This window comes from Lipophrys pholis (assembly GCF_963383615.2).
Source record: "Lipophrys pholis genome assembly, chromosome: 4".
NCBI classification, from domain to species: Eukaryota; Metazoa; Chordata; class Actinopteri; order Blenniiformes; family Blenniidae; genus Lipophrys; species Lipophrys pholis.
Genome location: NC_137637.1, coordinates 19,657,530 through 19,677,630, shown reverse-complemented (window position 1 = coordinate 19,677,630; position 20,101 = coordinate 19,657,530). Strand labels below are relative to the sequence as shown.

General features: G+C 44.4%; 1 protein-coding gene across 3 annotated transcripts in view; it reads right to left on the bottom strand.

The window, feature by feature from the left end:
- foxp4 (forkhead box P4) overlaps positions 1–20,101 on the bottom strand; it is an 88,934-nt gene that overhangs the window by 38,406 nt on the left and 30,427 nt on the right. For all 3 annotated transcript variants that reach the window (XM_080461001.1, XM_080461000.1, XM_080460999.1), the window contains exons 2-3: positions 16,816–16,995; positions 402–491 (exon numbers count right to left, since the gene is read on the bottom strand). In XM_080461001.1, coding sequence (XP_080317127.1) covers positions 402–491; positions 16,816–16,986 — 261 coding nt within the window. In that variant the 5' untranslated portion in view covers positions 16,987–16,995. The remainder of the gene's footprint in view (positions 1–401; positions 492–16,815; positions 16,996–20,101) is intronic.

Below are 20,101 nucleotides of genomic sequence, written 5' to 3'. Positions count from 1 at the left end.
CGACCCCGCTCGCGCTGCTCACTCTGGAATTCAAGTCTGAAAACGTCTCGCGAGCCAATCTCTACAAAGACCTCATTCACTCACATATTAACAATCACACACACATGCAGTCACAGACAAGAGGGGGAGAGAGAGAAAGAGAGACAGACAGACAGACAGACAGACAGACAGACAGACAGACAGAGAAAAAAGATATGGAGAGAGGGAAGCAGAGAGAAAAGCATGCAGCTATATCATACAGTACAGTTGACGTGGCAGGTTGGTGAAAACAAAGCTGCAGTAGCCAGCGGCTTAATAATATACAGATTCTGACAAAGCAACGCTGGATTTTGTCCATCTGTGTGTGTGTGTGTGTGTGTGTGTGCGTGTGTGTGTGTGTGTGTGAGTGCGTGCGCTCTGACCTGCACAGGGCTCTGTTTGACCTCGTTGCTGCCAGGGGAGTTCAGACCAGAGGCCTGCTGGAGGAGGAACTGTCTGGCTGCCTGGAGCGCCTGCGAAGAAAGAAACGGATGATCAAATGTTCCATCAAGTACATGTGGTCACTTAGTGAAATATTATGACGGTTAAAAAACAAGTCAAAACACACTTTTTGAAGAATGAGAATACACGTGCGCAGTTACACATGCAAGTGCCCATCCAATTCAGGATGTTCCCTCTTGAGTCAAATGCCATTTCATAACCCACTACCTTTGCCAAGCTTGATTTCATCAACCTGAGACATCCACCTGGCTCGCGGCCCGTTTGTGGGTGTGTTTGTGTGCGTCTGAGTTCATCCTGACTCATTCAGAACCATCACTGACTCCAAGTTTTAACCATCATTCTATTACTTTTCCTCCTTCTGGGTTTTACTCTCTTCCACAATCCTTCCCTCCTCGTCTCTTTCAAAAGAAGGTGAAAAGTGGGTTTTCCACATCCTCTGAGGCAGAAGTGTGTCAGCACATTTTTGTTTGTCCAATGAACGGTCTTTGTGAGCGTCAGAGTGATGTAAGGAATCATTTACCCTGACGTGCCCTGAAGAGCTTTGACTAACCATCGCCCACCTCTTCAGTCCTCTTCTTCTTCCCATTTCGCTCCTGCTTGCCCTCCGGTCCTGTCCATTCAGACCAGTGACACCATTGCTCACTAGCTCAGTTTCCATTCTTTCACTCCGCCTGACTGTTGAGCGCTGCTTAGTCATCCTTCCGACTGTTTAACCTCTCAAAGATCCCCGCTGCTCCTTAACCACCACCTACTTTTTCCAGCCACCTTTCCTACCATCATTACTCCTGTTAATCCTCTTTATCAAATGTTTCTTCTTTGGGGTGTGGCTTAATAAAACAAGAAGCGCTCTGTCATCAAGACAAATAATTCTCTTGGGAAAACAGGTATTTTCTTTGGAGTGGTTCAACTGTTCTGAAAACACAACTAGAAAACACCCGCCACAAAACTGTAAGCGCGCACACACACACACACACACACACACACACACACACACACACACACACACACACACACACACACACACACACACACACACACACACACACACACACACACACACACACACACACACACACACACACACACACACACACAGCACAAACTCATGACAGAGGGTTAGAGAGGGGAGACAGCAGGATGCACATTTGCTTCCTCTGACTCAAAGGGGAAAGGTTCCTTAGTAAATATTGATTTATGAAAATCTGTGTGTGTGTGTGTGTGTGTGTGTGTGTGTGTGTGTGTGTGTGTGTGTGTGTGTGTGTGTGTGTGTGTGTGTGTGTTCCAACCACAAATTAACGGCCAAATGAAAGATGTACCTTACCAATGGAAGCTCTTACTCAACCATGCAGCGCTACAAATCTGTTGTACTGCATCATTTAAAAACTACACAAAACTGTGAAACCGTTTTACAGTACCCACTTACTGCTCACTGTCAATTATCTAATGAATTTGAAGCAGGGGTGCATTAAGTTATCTTTAATTACAAAAACAGTAAGGAGAGATTAGACTGAGAGAGAGAGAGAGAGAGAGAGAGAGAGAGAAAGAGAGAGAGAGAGTTCTCTGTGCAGTCAGAGTAATGAAAACCATCTGTATAGAGCACACTTGCTACTTTTGCTGAGACCGCAATTAAAACACACACGGACGTGGCTGTGGATGTGACTACACACACACACACACACACACACACACACACACACACACACACACACACACACACACACACACACACACACACACACACACACACACACACACACACACACACACACACACACACACACACACACACACACAATAACTTGGGAACCCCCTCCCATTTACTGGTTTGACCTCAGTATTAAAGCAACACACACACACACACACACACACACACACACACACACACACACACACACACACACACACACACACACACACACACACACACACACACACACACACACACACACACACACACACACACAGAAAAAACACAACCGCCCAGTTTGTTGGCATGTGGTGTGAATTACTCCTTGAACACCCTGTCTGCCCAAGAGTGAGTGTGTGTGTTTGTCTGTGTGTGTGCATATGAGTGTATGTTGGCAGGAGTTGGGGAGGCATGTCTGGCAACAATAAGGGACAATTCCACCCAAATTACCACCCTGATTACCACTATATTAAAGAGCCATTTATGGCTTTCATAAATGCTACAACCAAGCAGAGGTGATGCCTGTCTCCTCTCCTATGCCTATACTCAAGGATATGTGTGTGTGCGTCTTTGAAAGATAAACATAGAAAGCACTACAACAGTTTAATAACTGAATTATAAAAGTGTCCTTCAAACCTGAGAGGCAAAGTAACAAAGTAATGAGGTTTTTCATATAGATATAGATAGACATAGATATAGATAAATGTAGAGAGAGGATGTAGAATTAATATATACATGTAAAATGTATCTACTTTTAATCTAGTATATTCAATGTGATGTCATATCAGTGCGGTCACAGAAACAATCTGACCTGTAGGTAATTCATAATTTACATAAATGTCTTGGGGTTGATTTTTGTTCAGGACAGGAGCGCAGTAATTTCCATTATTATAGGGACAATCAACCTTGTACTTTTAACTCTGAACAAAACAAGAGAACAAAATACACACAGACGTGGCTGTGGATGTGCCTACACTATACTGTTGACAAACAGGAAACACACACACACACACACACACACACACACACACACACACACACACACACACACACACACACACACACACACACACACACACACACACACACACACACACACACACACACACACACACACACACACACACACACACACACATACACACGCGTGCGCAGTCAAACTCTTTCATGTCTACTTTGTCAAGAAGCACTTCTCTTCTTTGACCCTTCTCTTTTATTTCTGCTCCTCATACTCAGTCCTTGCCTTTTTCTTTATATGACCTGGGTGAGCTGCAGCAGTGCAAAGTGTGCGCCCCCCACTTCCAAACACCCACCAAACTACACACCCACGCACATACACACTCACACACACCAGTTTCTCCAAACCTCCCCCTTACTGCCCCGCTCCCCCTGTGGCATTCTTGGGGGCGCACTGCACCTTTAAAGAAAATATGAGGGAGGCCTAAGAGGGAGGCCCAACAACAGAGTCTTTGTGCTGCCGCGGAGCACACACACATATACAAACATGCACGCGCGCACACACATAGACACATCAGTGGTGTCAGACAGGTTTTATTAGAGTGAGAGAGGGAGGGGAGGAGGAGGAAGGGGAAGGAGGGGTGAGGAGGTCACTGCTCAGCTTGGAGGCCTGAGAGCACGGTGTGAGTGTGCAAGTGTGTGTGTGTCAGTTTAGTGTGCAAGTTCTTCTGACTTGTCATCGCTTCCCTCTGTAAATCATCGCCTCTGACACAGCCTTTAATAACAGTGCATTTTTTAATTCAGCAGGGTCACACACACATAAGCAGGCACCCACTTTAACGTCTACATTCTGCCCTTAACGAGACACAGATCAATTACAAACTGTATCCTACTGACAGGAGAGAAGTTTGATTGAGTCAGAAATTGAACATTTATTTTTATGATATGTAGCGTGTGCTCTCACAAACACATATACATTTTACGGATAAAGTCAACTCTACCGTGGCTGTTGAGACTGGATGTTGGACATCAGGTTGATACTAAAGTATGAACAAAAGGTAAGAACCAACATGTAACCAGGCCTTCTTTGTGTGTGTGTGTGTGTGTGTGTGTGTGTGTGTGTGTGTGTGTGTGTGTGTGTGTGTGTGTGTGTGTGTGTGTGTGTGTGTGTGTGTGTGTGTGTGTGTGTGTGTGTGTGTGTGTGTGTGTGTGTGTGCTCCTGGCTCAGGTTGCTAACGCAAACAGGTCTGTGTGTGTGATGAATCTGGCCTCTAATCCGCCCAGTGTGTTTGGGTGACACAGGGAGAGAGAACGCAGGAATAAGCAAAGAAATCTAAACAGAGACATAGCGAAGGAAAGGAGAGGAGAGGGGAGACAGAGGGAGAGAGAGAGAGAGAGAGAGAGAGAGAGAGAGAGAGAGAGAGAGAGAGAGAGAGAAAGAGACAGGTGGGTACCATATGTTGGAGTAATCCGTCAGCACTGACTGAGGTCCATTGTTGACGGCCGAAACGAAACAAACCCGTCCCCCCTTCTACCCTCTCCTCCTCATCTCCCCCCCAAAGATAAACAGCCCCCGGGGCAGACAGTGGGCTGTCCTTGGGGGGGGGAGAAGGAGCGAGAGGGGGGAGTTTAGAAGGGCAAGGGGGAGGCAGGTGGTATCAGATTTCTTCGCTCTTAGACCAAGAATAAGGGTGCACAAAAAAAGGAGCCTAAGTGAGGGTGAGAGAGCAGCTCATTGTTTCATCTGTCCACGACGGAGCTAAACTAGGCTTGACTAAGCGAGCGGTTCAGATGTTTCAGCAGTGTCTGAGGCAACAGATCTCTTCAACACCAGACAACTATCCTCTGTCTGCCCTACCAGCTCAGCAGCCTAGGAAGGGAAGTTTGTAATGCACCTCTCCTTCAATACTCCAGATACACTCTTTTCCCCCCCCCCGGAGATATGGGCAGATAGATTCAGGGTGAGAGATGCAGGAAAGAGCTTGTCACACCCAGCTGCCTCTCTACAGGTCTGCATGCTTCCTGATTTCGGATCAGTGGGAAAAACTGGGTTCAGAGAGAAGCAGTGGATCTTTCAACACTTCCCTCGTACTCCTGTCTGTAGTGCTGTCATTGAAGCTGAAAGCCAAGCTCAAGCTGCCCCGATGCTGCCATCCTCCTGGGTCATTCCTGTGATCCCCAGTATCCTTGTGCACAGCTCCTCCTCTCTCTGGCACCAGAAACACACTCACACTCCAACAAAATCCCTTCCTACTTTAATTTACTCTCTGCTTTTGGCTTGTTCTTTGCTACTCTACTAGCTTTTCTGGCTCTAAATCTCCCTTATCTTTGATTCTTTCTTTTTCTCTGGATACTCGGAGGGAATCATGATCAGAGGGAAGATGAAACAAGACTGAACAGATGTAAGACAATCTACAAAGCATGTAAATTTGCTAAAAAGATGATGATACACAGTCCTAGTACCTGTTCACCTGCTTTCAGAGGATGGCTCGGTATTTACACCCACGCACACTGTACACAGAGAGATCACTGAAGAGGTGACAGTGGGATTGCTATATGACTCTGGGGCACATGTGAGTGAAGGCTTGGTTACAGCCACAGAGGAATCTCACGTATCAAATGCATCACTGTCAGTCACCACAAAAACCAGATTGCTTTCCCAGATCACTCCTACTTTATTTCTCTCTCTGGCCATATCACCCGATCTGTCTCATTCCTTCACTATGAGTCTCCATATAATGTATAACTTACAAAGTTTATCTGGCATCTCTCCAAGTGTTCTGTCTTTCTTGTGCCCTGGCCCCTCCCGTCTCGTCTTCAGAAATCTGTTACCCATACCCTTATTCACCATAGTAAATTTTCAGAGCAGATATGGGTGAGACAGAAGCCTAAAATAGATTGTCCAGGCCTATCAATGGAAGCCATGTCTCGGGAATGCAGCTGTTGGCCTTATGAAGGGAAACCTCACCTTCAACTGACAAAGACCACTAAAGAGATGACTGGAAGCTCATTAAAGGTAAAACTGCATTTGCATGTTAAAATTTAAAGGGATAGTGAAAGAGGGGTGGAGGGTATAACTTTTTGAGTACTCCTGTGTATACACACACACACACACACACACACACACACACACACACACACACACACACACACACACACACACACACACACACACACACACACACACACACACACACACACACACACACACACACACACACACACACACACACGTATATATCCCCTGGAAACAACAGGGGTTTCTAGGAGGTAAACATATATGGAAGGGGCAGCTCGGACCAAAGCCGTCTAAAGCCTGTCAATTTCACGGTGGGTTACAAATAAACCAAACTCTGCCAAGACTTCACCCCCTTTCCTCTCACCCTTGCTCACGTATGCCTCCTCTTTTTCTGGAATTAATCGGGTTTTTCCGCCCTCCTTTCACCAGCTTTCCTGTCATTTGTTTTCCCTCATAAGAAACTTGAACTTCAAGCCAGTTGTCCACTAGTATAACTGAGCCTAAGCTGTGCCGAATGCCTCAATCTGCTTAAGACTCGGCGGAGCTGGAAGTAACTGGGACACCTTCAGAACCACCAACCAGCCGCAATCCTGTTCAGCTATTTAATGTAATGTTTCCGCAATATAAAGGCACCGTTTGAGAGTTGAGGTTTTAAAACGGCTGAAGCAAGATTCTCTGGGCCCAGACTGACCATTAAAGAAAGGAAAGACCGCGTTCAAGAGCCAACGCAATAAAAACTCACAAACTCCAAAAGAACTTCAAAATATGCTGTAATGTTTGAAAACCCTGGCTGATTTTAGTTTTTTTTTTTTTTCAAGTACTATTTTTCACAAAAGGGACCTGTTCTAAACTCCAGGGACCCTGCCGTTTTCCAGATGGTTCTCTTCAGCTCAAAACTGTTTTGCGAAAACGAGAAAACCTCTCCCCTTAAACTATGTCCCTACACTCATCTAATGTTTCTATTGATTCACAGGGGTATACGCATGGTCATAAAATAGAGCTGACTGAATACCCAGGACTGCTTTATATCATGACACAATTCATCATCATATACACATCTTCAATTGAGGGGGAAAAAAATAACCTACAGCTTCCTTAAGAGATGTTTTCAGCTTTTTGTCTAAGTGAAAGGAGAGGGCATCAAAAACGACACAATTCAAGATAATGATGAGGTGAGCAGGAGTAGAAAGAAATAGGAACTCCCTTCCTGAGAGTATAAAAGCAGCTCCTTCTTAACTGTAGGCCTCATCTCAGTCCAGGCGGCTAATTGATGGCAAATAGCTCTACAGCAGTTTCCTCACACACACACACACACACACACACACACACACACACACACACACACACACACACACACACACACACACACACACACACACACACACACGTCATACATTATATACACATGTGCAGTTTCCCTGCGGTTTTCAACACAGCTCGTTTGGCAGGAGAGGAAGGTCTCACTCCAGACAGACCCAGCCCAGAGAGGAAAACACACACACACACACACACACACACACACACACACACACACACACACACACACACACACACACACACACACACACACACACACACACACACACACACACACACACACAGTACTATTTAGCTCTCCTCTGGTATAAGATAGGACAGTCAAGTATTTTAGTCATCGTCCTGGGAAGACAAGGCCACTTAGGTGTTAGGTCGTAGTTGGGCACACTCGAGAGTTTAAGCTGTTTCTTCTGCACAATAACACTAAATTGCGAGAAGGAGAAACTGAGAGAGACTGGCCAATGATGAGGATAGCACTAGCCTGGCAACCAGGCCTCACATATGGAAACCGTTTAACTCTTATTAATAATAACAAAAAAAAAAAAAGAAAGAAGCAAACTAATAACACATGCAATAAGCTGCCAAAACCCAGCTCAGGAGACAGAGAGAAAACACATACATACACAGAGACTGTCTGCCATGTACACACACACACACACACACACACACACACACACACACACACACACACACACACACACACACACACACACACACACACACACACACACACACACACACACACACACACACACACACACACACACACACTAAAATGTACACTCAGACGCCCATTGGTTAAACAGAAAAACACGCTCCTAGTCAGTGGTGTGTAAAAGCATTAGCCTGCCTGCCCACTTCGATGGAAATAAAACTCTTTCATGTGTTTGCTTCAGAGGGTTTTTACACCTGGTTGTGGCTGAGGGGCTGAGGGGATGGCGATAGACACACCCTCACACCCACCCCATACCACACACACACACGCATGCACGCACACCGGAAGTGGGCAAGGGGCAACTAAGACCTGCCCTACAAAAAGTCCAATTTCTAAATAAGCACAAAATCTTCAACTGCCCCAAATGAGAAACAGAGATGGAGTGTAGTCGATGAAGAGGAAACAGGGAAATGTGTGTGCGCGCGTGTGTGCGTGCGTGTCATAGTGAGGTTTAGTGAGAGTCACAATCAATCTTTCCTTTCCCTTTTTCAGTTTTTAGAAGAGGCCTAATATTTGTTGATGATAATTCTTTACATAAACATCAAATGTATATGAGAAATGTTGGAGTATTGGTGTAATCACAGAAAGTCCCCTTTATATCTTTATAAGTGACAGTGGGAAGTGTAAATACTTAATTACCATCAATAAAAAGACACTTGTTAAGGATCTGTACTTTAGTTAAGCATTAATTTCCTGAAAACAAATTAACCATATTTTACCATCAATGTAAGCAGCTATTACTTACTAATACTTACATAACATTTGTGACTTTACATTCAGTTTGCACATGAATCTTTGTTGCTTCGTTGCATACCTTTCTGTTACGAAGACTAATTTCAATCATATACGACACAGATATATCATGGCACTTCAGACATAACTCAAACTTGTATAAAATCCACACTGAAAGAGAAACTTGCATTTACTTTTACTTTTACTCTCAGAACATGAACTTTGAGACTGATATTCCAAAGAAGAACCTGCTTCACAAATTCATATGCCAGATTTTTAACACAATAATTATGGCATTGGTAAGAGTGTCTGTTTGTACTTTGATTACTTCAAAATACCCAAACACACACTTTGACATTTTGAAAGAAGTGCCTGGCTCAACTGTTCCTTCATAGTAAATGTTTATATGCATTTGAGATATTGCATATAAGATGTAATAAAATGTGTTTAAGTCTTTATCATAAAAAAACATTCCCGGCTTAATTCCACATTAAGTTTTAGTCTATCAACAGCACTATACTTACTTTTCACATGTTCTTACTTTTGGAGAACTTAACAAGGCAGCCAATGCATTCTGTCTGTCAGGTGAAAAAAAGGCCGCCATGCACTGTTCCAGGGCTCAAGAAGAAGGCAAACAAGAGAGAGAGAGAAGAGCTACATTCCTCTCCTCCTCCCTGTTGACTCTAATCTCTCCTTTAAAATGGCTCACACAAAGAACCAGTGCAGACTAGCTAATTAGCAACACTTTAGGCCTCTGCAGCTTTTGTGTGTGCGCTGTGTATATGTGTGTGTTCATTGTGTGCATCCCAGGCTCTCAACTGTTTCCAGGGTAACTGCTTGCCTAGCAGCCTTGCAAGCGTTGCACATTTTGTCTTCACTCTTTACTTTGCTTGGTCCAACTTTCTCTGTGTCCATCTACTTCTGTTGGTCCAGAGTGGTGGATTGAAGGGATGAGGGCTATAAGACGTCAGAGCAGCAGGATAGCAGCGTTTTGTGTGACATGTGCGTTGGTGCAATGCAGGCTTGTAAACGACTATTATTTTTGTTTTTGTGCCTTGCTCCTAATGAACCCTAAAACTGGGCATCTGAGCGCACGTCACTTAAAACCCATTATGGCCACTATGTTTTGATAGAAAAAGCAGCAGACAATGACCAACGCGAACAGGCACCAATAAACACAGACTGAGTCACACCCCGCCGTCAACGACTGAGGTCACTCGGCTTTGCTTGGTGATCTGTGACCTCTTAAAATGGCCTCATTCACCATTGAAATACCTTCTGAGGAGTGAAAGTCAACAACCAACTTTTTCACCATCAGACAGAAAAATTCTGCATGACGAGCATTCGCGTGGGCTCAAACGTGTGTGCGTGTGTGTGTGTGTGTGTGTGTGTGTGTGTGTGTGTGTGTGTGTGTGTGTGTGTGTGTGTGTGTGTGTGTGTTATTTACCCAACACCACAGCTAGGCCTACTTGGTGTAAGTGCTTTCAAACACTCCCATGGCAACCGAACCCAACCTAAACCCTCCAGGTGCCCAGGTGTGTGTGTGTGTGTGTGTGTGTGTGTGTGTGTGCGTGTGTGTGTGTGTGTGTGTGTGTGTGCGTCTCCTAGAGAGAGACAGAACAAATACACACAGACACACACATTTCTTCTTTTCTTGGTGTTTGTCTATTCTTGTCGCTGAGCCTCTCTGCTGGCTGGCCCAACCAACCGTGACTGTGTCCATGCTGGCTGATCTGGCCTGGTGGACCATGTCTGCAGGCCGTCTAGTCTTTATCCACAAGACTTGGAGCTCTGTAACATATTTCAGGGGGCTACTTCAGACAGTAAACCTCATTGATAAGGACATTTTAGAGATTTAGTAAAGTCCAGATAAAAGTTGTGGCATAAAGTCTAGCTGTAATTCCAGGGACGTGTCAAAGGACGGCTGGTCATATGTCTGCAGCTGATAATAAAGGCGTATATGGCGCTCACAAGACGGGGAAAAAAACAAAAGCAACAGAATTGAAAGGACATCAGTGGTGAGAACAAAAATGTGTTCTCAAACTCTCACTGTGTGGATTCGATAACATTCATTGTCCTGGCTGGAAAAAAAAAAGCAGTAAAAAAGTTTTATGATGCTCATAAACGCAACATCTCAGCATCTCAGAATTAAGTCTCAATGCGTGAAAAAAAACATAGAATGAGACATATGAGAAGGGGAAGGCAAGTGAAAGTTGAGGGATTTACCATGTGCCATACACTTAAGAGTACATGTGACTTTATGTGTGCAACAAATCTAAAGTCAATAAGATAGAAATGGTTAAATAAAAATCCCACTGAGCTGATCTTCATAATTAAATCAAAGACTGAGCAGCTACATCCTTTTTAAAAATAGAGCTTTAAGTACCATTTACTAGTCTTTATTGATTAATTCAAACAGATTCATATACAGGATAAGGAGAGGGGGGTAAAAAAAAGTTGAAGAGGACAGATAAAGGGACCTCTCCTTGTGCTTTTAAGACTTTTAGAGGAAGTTGGCGTTCTATAGGTTTCTTTGTATCACAGCGGTAACAGCAGTGGGTGTTCTGTGATGCTAGGCAACCCTTATTCCCCCTACTCTGTGTCGGCGTGACCTCTGGTGACCTGTGAACTATACTGACCTCACACATAAAGAGGAAGGCCTGGCCTAGACCGAGGGAAAGCTTTTAGGAGGTGACAGCACTCAGAGAGAGGCCCGGGACTGATTTACTGGCCGGCGTATATGACAGGACGGACGCATGCAGACACTCACGCACATGTGTTACGGCATACAGACAGAAAAATGCACACATGGGATATGACCTGTCACACAGATGCACAAAGCATGGCGGTAATTAAATTAAATGAATCTTAATGTCGCGGCAACTCCTGAAAATATATTGCAGCGTCTCCATTCTCTTCACCTCCTCCTCCTCTGTGGTTGCCCATTCACCTCCATCTACTCTGCACTTCTGACCTGAATGTGAACTCAGCACTGAGCTGGAGGTCAAACAAGACATAACTGTTCCAGTGACCAATGTTCACCTCCCATAATTTAGCAAAGCTCAGCCACCAAAGCAAGTGGATCACACGTGACAAACGTGAAAGAAACCTTTGCACCTCCATCTATACAGGCCATAATTAGTCTAGCAAGCTAACAGGAAGCCATACATTTTCTGAATCATCCGGCATCTCTGATAACATACACAGACGCACGCGCCAGCCTCGCACGTCTGTCCACGAAGCGCTCGCAGCGTCAAACCTAAAAGCACATTTTTTGCACATGCACATACACACAAAGCAGCTATCTTTCATCAGTGTTTGTGTATATCTGAGATCTGTATCGGTTCCCCCTGATCTCCAGTCATCACTGTGGCTCCTTAATTACACCCTTCATTAACTCACATCAGTGCTGTGCATGTGTGTAACTGCCTGTGTGTGTGTGTGTGTGTGTGTGTGTGTGTGTGTGTGTGCAGACAAGAAAGAAACAAAGATTGTGTACGTGAGTGCATGTGTGTGTGTGTGTGCGTAACAGAGCGAAATGAGGGAAGCACTGAGAAAAACTACAACATGACAAATGGGAGTGGGGATCGAAGCTCCAAACCAATTTCTAAAACTGCCTTTTTCTCAACCAATGTTCCTTATAAACCCTTGGGGAAGGTAGACCACTGCTTCACTCTGCCTCTCACTTTCTCTTTACCCGTGAGAGTGAGTTGAGGGCAAGTGAGAGAGGGGAACAGACAGATAGACGGGGGAATGAGCCCCTTCCTGGCTGGTTTAGCCAACCGATGAGTGGCACTCCCGTGAGGAAACAGCATCTTTTTCTGCCACCAATTCACTCCCTTTCCTCTCACTGCTTTCTTTCTTATCATCGCTAATTCCTACTACTGTAGTTGCCTGGATCAACAGAAGCAATTTATTGATGGAGAGAGAAGACAGAAAGGGGGGAGGAGTGGCAGAGCCTATAGTTTAGACATGCATCAAAAAAAAGAAGAAAAAAAGGAGAGACTTAAGGAAAAGGAGCGAATTGAAGACACCTGGTTCTCATCAGAGCACCCTCCACCCTAACACACACACACACACACACACACACACACACACACACACACACACACACACACACACACACACACACACACACACACACACACACACACACACACACTTTGAGGTTTGTTAAGATTTATCCTGCTTACATTTCTCCTCTGCTATGCATCATTTCATGTCCACACCCGGCACCTCAACAAAGTGCCATACACTCTCCACTGCACTCTCACTTTTCCACCTCTCCTTTCTCTGTAACTCTGTAACGCCGCTCATTGTTTTACCCCTCCCTCTCCCCCCGCTCCCTTCCCGTCTCTCGCCCTCGATGATGGGACAAAACTGGTCTTCGCCCCTCTTCACTTTCTTCCCTCTCTCTTCCCTCTTTCCTGCTCTGTTCTTTCTGGGGAGGCAGACAGGCCACATTCCACAGGGAGGCCCAGGCGCCCTTTTCTGACACGTCTCAGCATTACACCCCTCCCTCATCCCTCTATTTCTTCTTTCCAGCCCACAAATGCCCCCCTCCCAACCCCACCCCTCTTTGCCCGTCCTTCTACCTCCATTCAATCTGACTGGTTGTCCAGTCTCCCCAAAACACCCATATTTGCCACTGATCATAGTCCGTCTGTCTATCTATCTATCTATCTATCTATCTATCTATCTATCTATCTATCTATCTATCTATCTATCTATCTATCTATCTATCTATCTATCTATCTATCTATCTATCTATCTATCTATCTATCTATCTATCTCAAAGACAGAAAAAATAGGACAATTGAAAGATGGAGGGAGATTCACAAGAGACAGAGAGAGGGCAGTTTAGGGGTTTTGATGGTTGGAGATGGCTGTGATTTCTCCGAGGTTCCCGAGGGGCCCAAGGAAAAGACGGCTTTGTGTCCTGACAACACCGTGCTGTCAGGAGTACTGTGTGTCTGCGTGCACGAGTGTGCCGGTGTGTCTTTTCTGCTCCAGTGCGCACTGGCATGGTGTTTAAGCACAAACACTGGTCTGCACTGCACCTTCAGGTGAGGGACTCAAGCGTGGAGGAGAAGAAGGAGGTATAGACAAGACATTCAGGAGGAAACACACGCTAAAAATATAGCCTCTCTGACCACCCTGCGCCAACATACTATCAAGTCTTGAAGTGTGATGGAGTAAAGGATGAAAAGTAAAAGGCCTATGCTCACAGAAAATTCCAAAGGTTTTTGCTTTTCTTTTGCTGTAACATTTTTCGACTATCTTTAAAACGATAAAAGCAAAACATAAAAATTGAGTGAAACCTTCATCAAATAGTAATTGTGAAGCAGAAATTATAGCTTAAGAAATGACTCTGCATGTGCTTGGATAAAATAAAACTATCTTCAACTGTATCTGCATATTCTCATTTGTCCAGGCAGAAGGTATTTCAAAGTAAATTCAACCAGGTCGACTGGACTTGGTTTTTATATGTGAAAGACGTTTCTGCTCTCATCCGAGTGGTTTCATCAGTTCATGTTGCTCCTTTGACTCGGCTGGAATGAAGCAGATGAGGCCACTTGGATAAGAGGTGAAACATCTCCCAACACCTAAGTCCAGCTGGCATGATGCAATTTTCTTTAAGATATCCTCAACTGTATTTGACACATGTTAAAACTTTTTTCAGGACTTAGATTAAAAAACTAGTCACATTTGTAATATAATAAAAACAAAAAACCTGGAACCAAGAACAAGGGCTGTGGTGATAATAAAATGAACAGGTGATTTTGCGAGGGCTTGGCAATAGTTAGAAACTACACAGGATTCTTATAGTTGAAGCTAAATTGAACCATATATTAAAACCTATATGTATCTATGATGGAAACACAGCACACAAAAACAAATTACCAAAATATAAAGACACTATGCATTTTTAAACAAAGAAAAGTCGACAGTAAAGGCACGAATAGCTAAGAAGCAAAAGAGCACAATGGTTGAAAAAGGCATCAACAACACACAATACACACTTAGGGACAACTGCAATCCCCAATCTGTGCATAAAGCTCTGAATAAAAATGTTGATATAAAACATTAGTGTGAATGCAACATTTCTATTCTTTTTTTTGTCCGATGAGTTGAAATCTGGAGGAAAGGTTGTGCTTGTCTTTCACAGTCCACATTGGACAGAAGGAAAAAAGAAGTACAGTGAGAGAGGAAGAGAAAAAGATGGAAAGAGAGAGGGAGCTGTGTTTGTGGTTGGTAACCCGCTCAAGAGAGGAAATACCAGATTGCGCACACACTTGCACACACACATACCTATATACACACACACACAGGTGCAAAAACATAGAGAGCGTAGACACGTCCGAGAGAATAAAGGCCTGCTTTGTATGAGGTGCAGGTTTAGTGTTTAAGTGTGTGCATTTGTGCGTGGCAGTGTGTGTGTGTCCTCGGCTGAAGGTTGCTGAGGAAGCAGGGTGAGGATGCAGTCAGGGGAAGGAGGGAGGGCAAGACAGGAGTGAAGGGCTTCGAGTGTTCTTCATCCACCTAAGGCTTCATCATGATAATTAGAGGGAATAATTTTAGCAGCAGGGAGGAAACCCTGATTTTTTTTTTTCTCCCTCTGGGTTTCCTAGAAGCTCAGCTGGTGATGGAGAGGCCAGAACTCACACTGACCCTCTGTGATGGGCAGACGAAGGGCATCCCAAATATTCTCTATATGCTTGAACTATCTATCTATCTATCTATCTATCTATCTATCTATCTATCTATCTATCTATCTATCTATCTATCTATCTATCTATCTATCTATCAATCTATCTATCTATCTATCTATCTATCTATCTTTCTATCTATTCATGGCTACAGAACATAAAATCATAATTTGATGACGCCTCAACATTTTCGGGGGTTATGAACAAATGGCAAATATGACCTTTGCAGGAAAAAAGTGCTCCGAGTGTGCATTTGTGTGAAGGCCCAGGTTCTTTGGAAGGCAATCAGTGGAGAGTTATGTGGATTTTCGGGGAGAATGAGGAATAAAATGTAGAATTTCATCCAAGAAGTTCCGGGAAGAGTTTGGAAATTCCATTTGACACAGTGGCCTAGGAGTGAGTGTGTGTGTGTGTGTGTGTGTGTGTGTGTGTGTGTGTGTGTGTGTGTGTGTGTGTGTGTGTGTGTGTGTGTGTGTGTGTGTGTGTGTGTGTGTGTGTGTGTGTGTGTGTGTGTGTGTGTGTGGGTGGACTGACGCACAAGAGATAAACGGCGCGACTGCACTGCAAGCTGACGTGTCAAACAAACACAACTTCATGGTTCAGAGAAACAATAAAACAGTAGAACTTCACTCCCACAACTGCGACACACACACTTCTTCAGCATCTGTGTTGTATGGTAAGCGTGTGCACACCATTTCAAGAATGTGAAACTGGTTCCTTTCACCTGGACAAAGCGTACGTACTGTATGGCAGGTAGTTCTGTCTATTTTTATTTTTCAGCCAGAAACATGTAATAATACACCAGTGGGAACCTCATGGTTATGAATTATTATGGTGAGCTGAGTCTCAGTGGAATTAGCTGGCACATTATGAACGGCGGATAATTAAAGCATTGACGAGCCAACCTGTCAGAGCATTTCACTGCTCGCACATGCAGGGCTGACAATTACCAGAGTCTGGCCAACTAACTGTTGTCACATCTGTACATTATGTAATGGCACGGTGTGTACATGCTGTTCCCGACAATGTACGGTACACATGCTCATGAGTTGCACAAGTGGGAGTCGTTGCAGAACAAGTCCCTGGAGCACATATGTACAGGTAGAAATGTAAACACAATGTCAAATGCATGCATGACAAGCGAGCAGAAGTACACAAAGGCCCAGAAAACGCGCACATGTGTGCTGCAGGCACACACCTGTTGCTGTTGCAGGTGCAGTAAGTCAACTGGGCTGATCTCTCCATTGGCGTCTCCATTGGACCCACCCTCTCTACCTCCTCCTCCATCTGATTGGCTGCTGAGGCTGCTGACTCCGTTCTGATTGGACGGTGTCGTTCGAATGGTCTCAGAAGCTGATTCCACCATCATCACTGGCACCTGAGAACAGAGGGGGCGAAAGCACAGATTGAATAAAAGTGCCCTGGGTAGTTGGAGCAGAAAGCCTGCTCCCACGTGACTGTAGTTGAAAAAAAGTGGCATACGAAAGTAAACAGGTGGAGAGATAAAGAATGGCATTGTGTGCATGTGTGTGTTCTTGTACAGTGTACTTTGTAACAAAAAAAAAAAAAATGAAAAGAATAAAGGAGGTTTGGTTATAAGCCACCCACACAAACAGGCCTAAGAGGCCACAAAGCAACGCACCTAAAGCCGTCTCTTTTTGTCTCCATGTAAATGTGCGTCGAGCAGAGCACACATGGATTAGGATCAGTTGTGCAGCAAATATAAACTGACAAGGCTGTTAATACTGAGCTATATAGTTAAATAACACACACATTTTTCCAATAATCAGAGGTGGCATGTGCGCGCTGTGTGTGAGCCATGAGCAAGTTGGTCTTTGAGAAGAAATCTGTTTGATGCACCTTCAGAGGGCCTCTCTAATTAGAGCGTGTTCCTTCCACAAAACCCGACAAAACGAGCCGTTCCTGGATGTGTTGTTGTTTTTGCGAAACAACGCCTCACAAACACACGGGCGCATTTGCCATCGTTAGGAGCTCAAGCGTGGGAGAGAGGAGACACGGAGATACACACACAGACGTGCACAGAACACACACAAGGTAGCTGATACAAAACAAAACAAACCTTCATACAAGCACGCAGGCTGTGAACCTCCTAATGACAAGCTCAATCTCGTCTTTCTGCCTCATCCAGTTTTAGAAATTAACACACACAGGCGCGTAGTTTTAAAGGGGAAAGTTCTACTGATTTTATTTCAGCAACCCAGAGTGGGTACACAAAAAAACGCCATCGAGGCATTCTACCCGCCGTCTGTCTGCGACTGTGTGTGTGTGTGTACCTTTCAGAAGCATACAACCCATGCCTTCTGGGGAAACAATAAAAGCCATTTCATGAGAGAATCTAACTTTTCTTTTCCTCTGAGACGAGAGCAGGTGAACGTGTGTGTGTATGTGTTTTTCAGAGACACTCACAGCAGGTGATAGTGTGAGAGATTGCTGGTGGCTTTGTTAATGGTATCATGCCAGATTCTTGCAGAGGGACAAGCACCTGAGCATCTGTACGTGTGTGTTTGTTTGGGAGAGTGTGTGCAGGTAGATCGGCTGGTAGGTGTGCTTGTTAAAGGGTCAACTCGTCCAAATCACACAATCTTTTTTTTTTTCTTTTTTTTTCCCGGCAAAGTGGCGCCCAGCCGTGTGAATCATACCATTTAGGTTTTTGTCATACCTGTCACTACAATTTTTAGGATGGTATGTCGACTCGATGCAGATGAAAAGAAGACTGGTTGTGTTGTCTGATGTACTCAATCATCAGACTGAATTAAATATTTGACCACAATTTTGTGGTCATGTAACTGATCACGGCTGATCTATGAGACATACAAATCATGGCCACAATTGCCTCTCTGTGAAATGCAGAATAATTGCAGGGATGCCGTAAAATACAGCTTCACTTGACTATTTTTAAAGAAATACAAACAAAAACCAGAACAGCAGACAGTGATTGGTACGGCGACTGAGGATGCAAAACGGTTTGACTGCCCTGCCTATCGTCCCTTGACCACATGATGCTGTACATCTAAGTCAAGGGAAAACTGTTAGCCAGAACTTTGTTTTGAGTTTCTGTTCTTTTAAACTCACTGTTTTTAAATCAGTGGCTTGAAGCAAAAAATATTTTCACCAGACAGATTTTCAGCCAGAAATATGACTCAATCATTGAAGCATCCTCCCCACAATGCATTTGTTACCATTGTTTTCCCCCAAATTTCCACATGAATCCTACACCACGATACTTTTAGACAAACATGAATTTGGTTATGAACAGATACTTCTGCAGATTATTTCAAGTAAACACAAATATAATTCTATTCAATATCAATATTCTAGGATATTTGTTTTGTGGAAAGTTTTTTCTTTTGCCCTTTTTTTTTACAAAAGTGTGCCACTCTGTAGTTCAAGGTTAAGAGAATCAAACCGACTCTTGTGAGGACAGTTTTTATTGGTTTCATTTTATACTTTCGGAAGGCTCCACCGAGTGTCTGTAGACGGATTTCAGCCATTCAAGATTTCACTATGCAGCAGCACTGTTTGAAAACCACAAATCACACTTCAGTGTTTTTCCTCCCCATTGACTCTCCCCTTGTCTCCCTCCTGGCACCCATCCTCCTGTGAAGTTAAGAGTGAGAAGCAGAGCGTTATTGTGACATTTAAAGCTACTCACTTAATCTCCAACCTCACTCCTCTTCTCAACGCTCTCTCTTTCTCGCTCTCCCTTCTCCCACCTCCCCATCTCCTCCCGCTTTCGTCCAGAGCCCTGCGAGGTCAAACTACTCCCTGAGGTAATATTATGAAGCTAGGCATAGTGCTGAGTGATCAACAGATCTCGCCGCACAGTCCACTGACTTTGCACTGCAGTAGAAACTCCTCACATCATCACACATTTCACTAAGCATGAATCACTGGCCTGCTATCTAGCCCACACTATGCTGCACAGTGCTGTAATGTACTGTACACCCATCTGCTTCTTACTCTTTCTCATTGACCTTATTAGCAATAAGGGGGAGAGAGATAAAGACGGCGAGAGAGGTAGTGCTCGCAGGTGGACAAGGACCTAATGGGAAAGTGGGAAGTGTGTAAAGCTATGAGTGTATGCCCTCGCTTTCACACACACAGGCAATGTGGTGGTATGCTCGTCTAAAGGGTGTGTACTCTGTCATATCCTGTAATGGGTGTATATAAGCTGGTGTAATGGAGGTCGGGAAAAAGGCAGGGGCATAAATCAACCCTGAAGTCTCTGATTAGGGTTATGATATACACACACACATTGCCTTAAGTTTAAGTGTTTCTGGCAGCAAAGAGGAGCTGCCCGTGCAGAGGCCTGCCTCAACCCGCTCCTCACTCTTTTCTTGTGTCTTTTTCTCGCTCTCTCAATCTCTCTACAAGCTCAGACCCTCTCGAGCTGAACCCCTGACCTGAGAGTGTGTGGGGAGAGACATTCCCACTACCCCGAGGGGACCGAGCAAGGGAGGGAG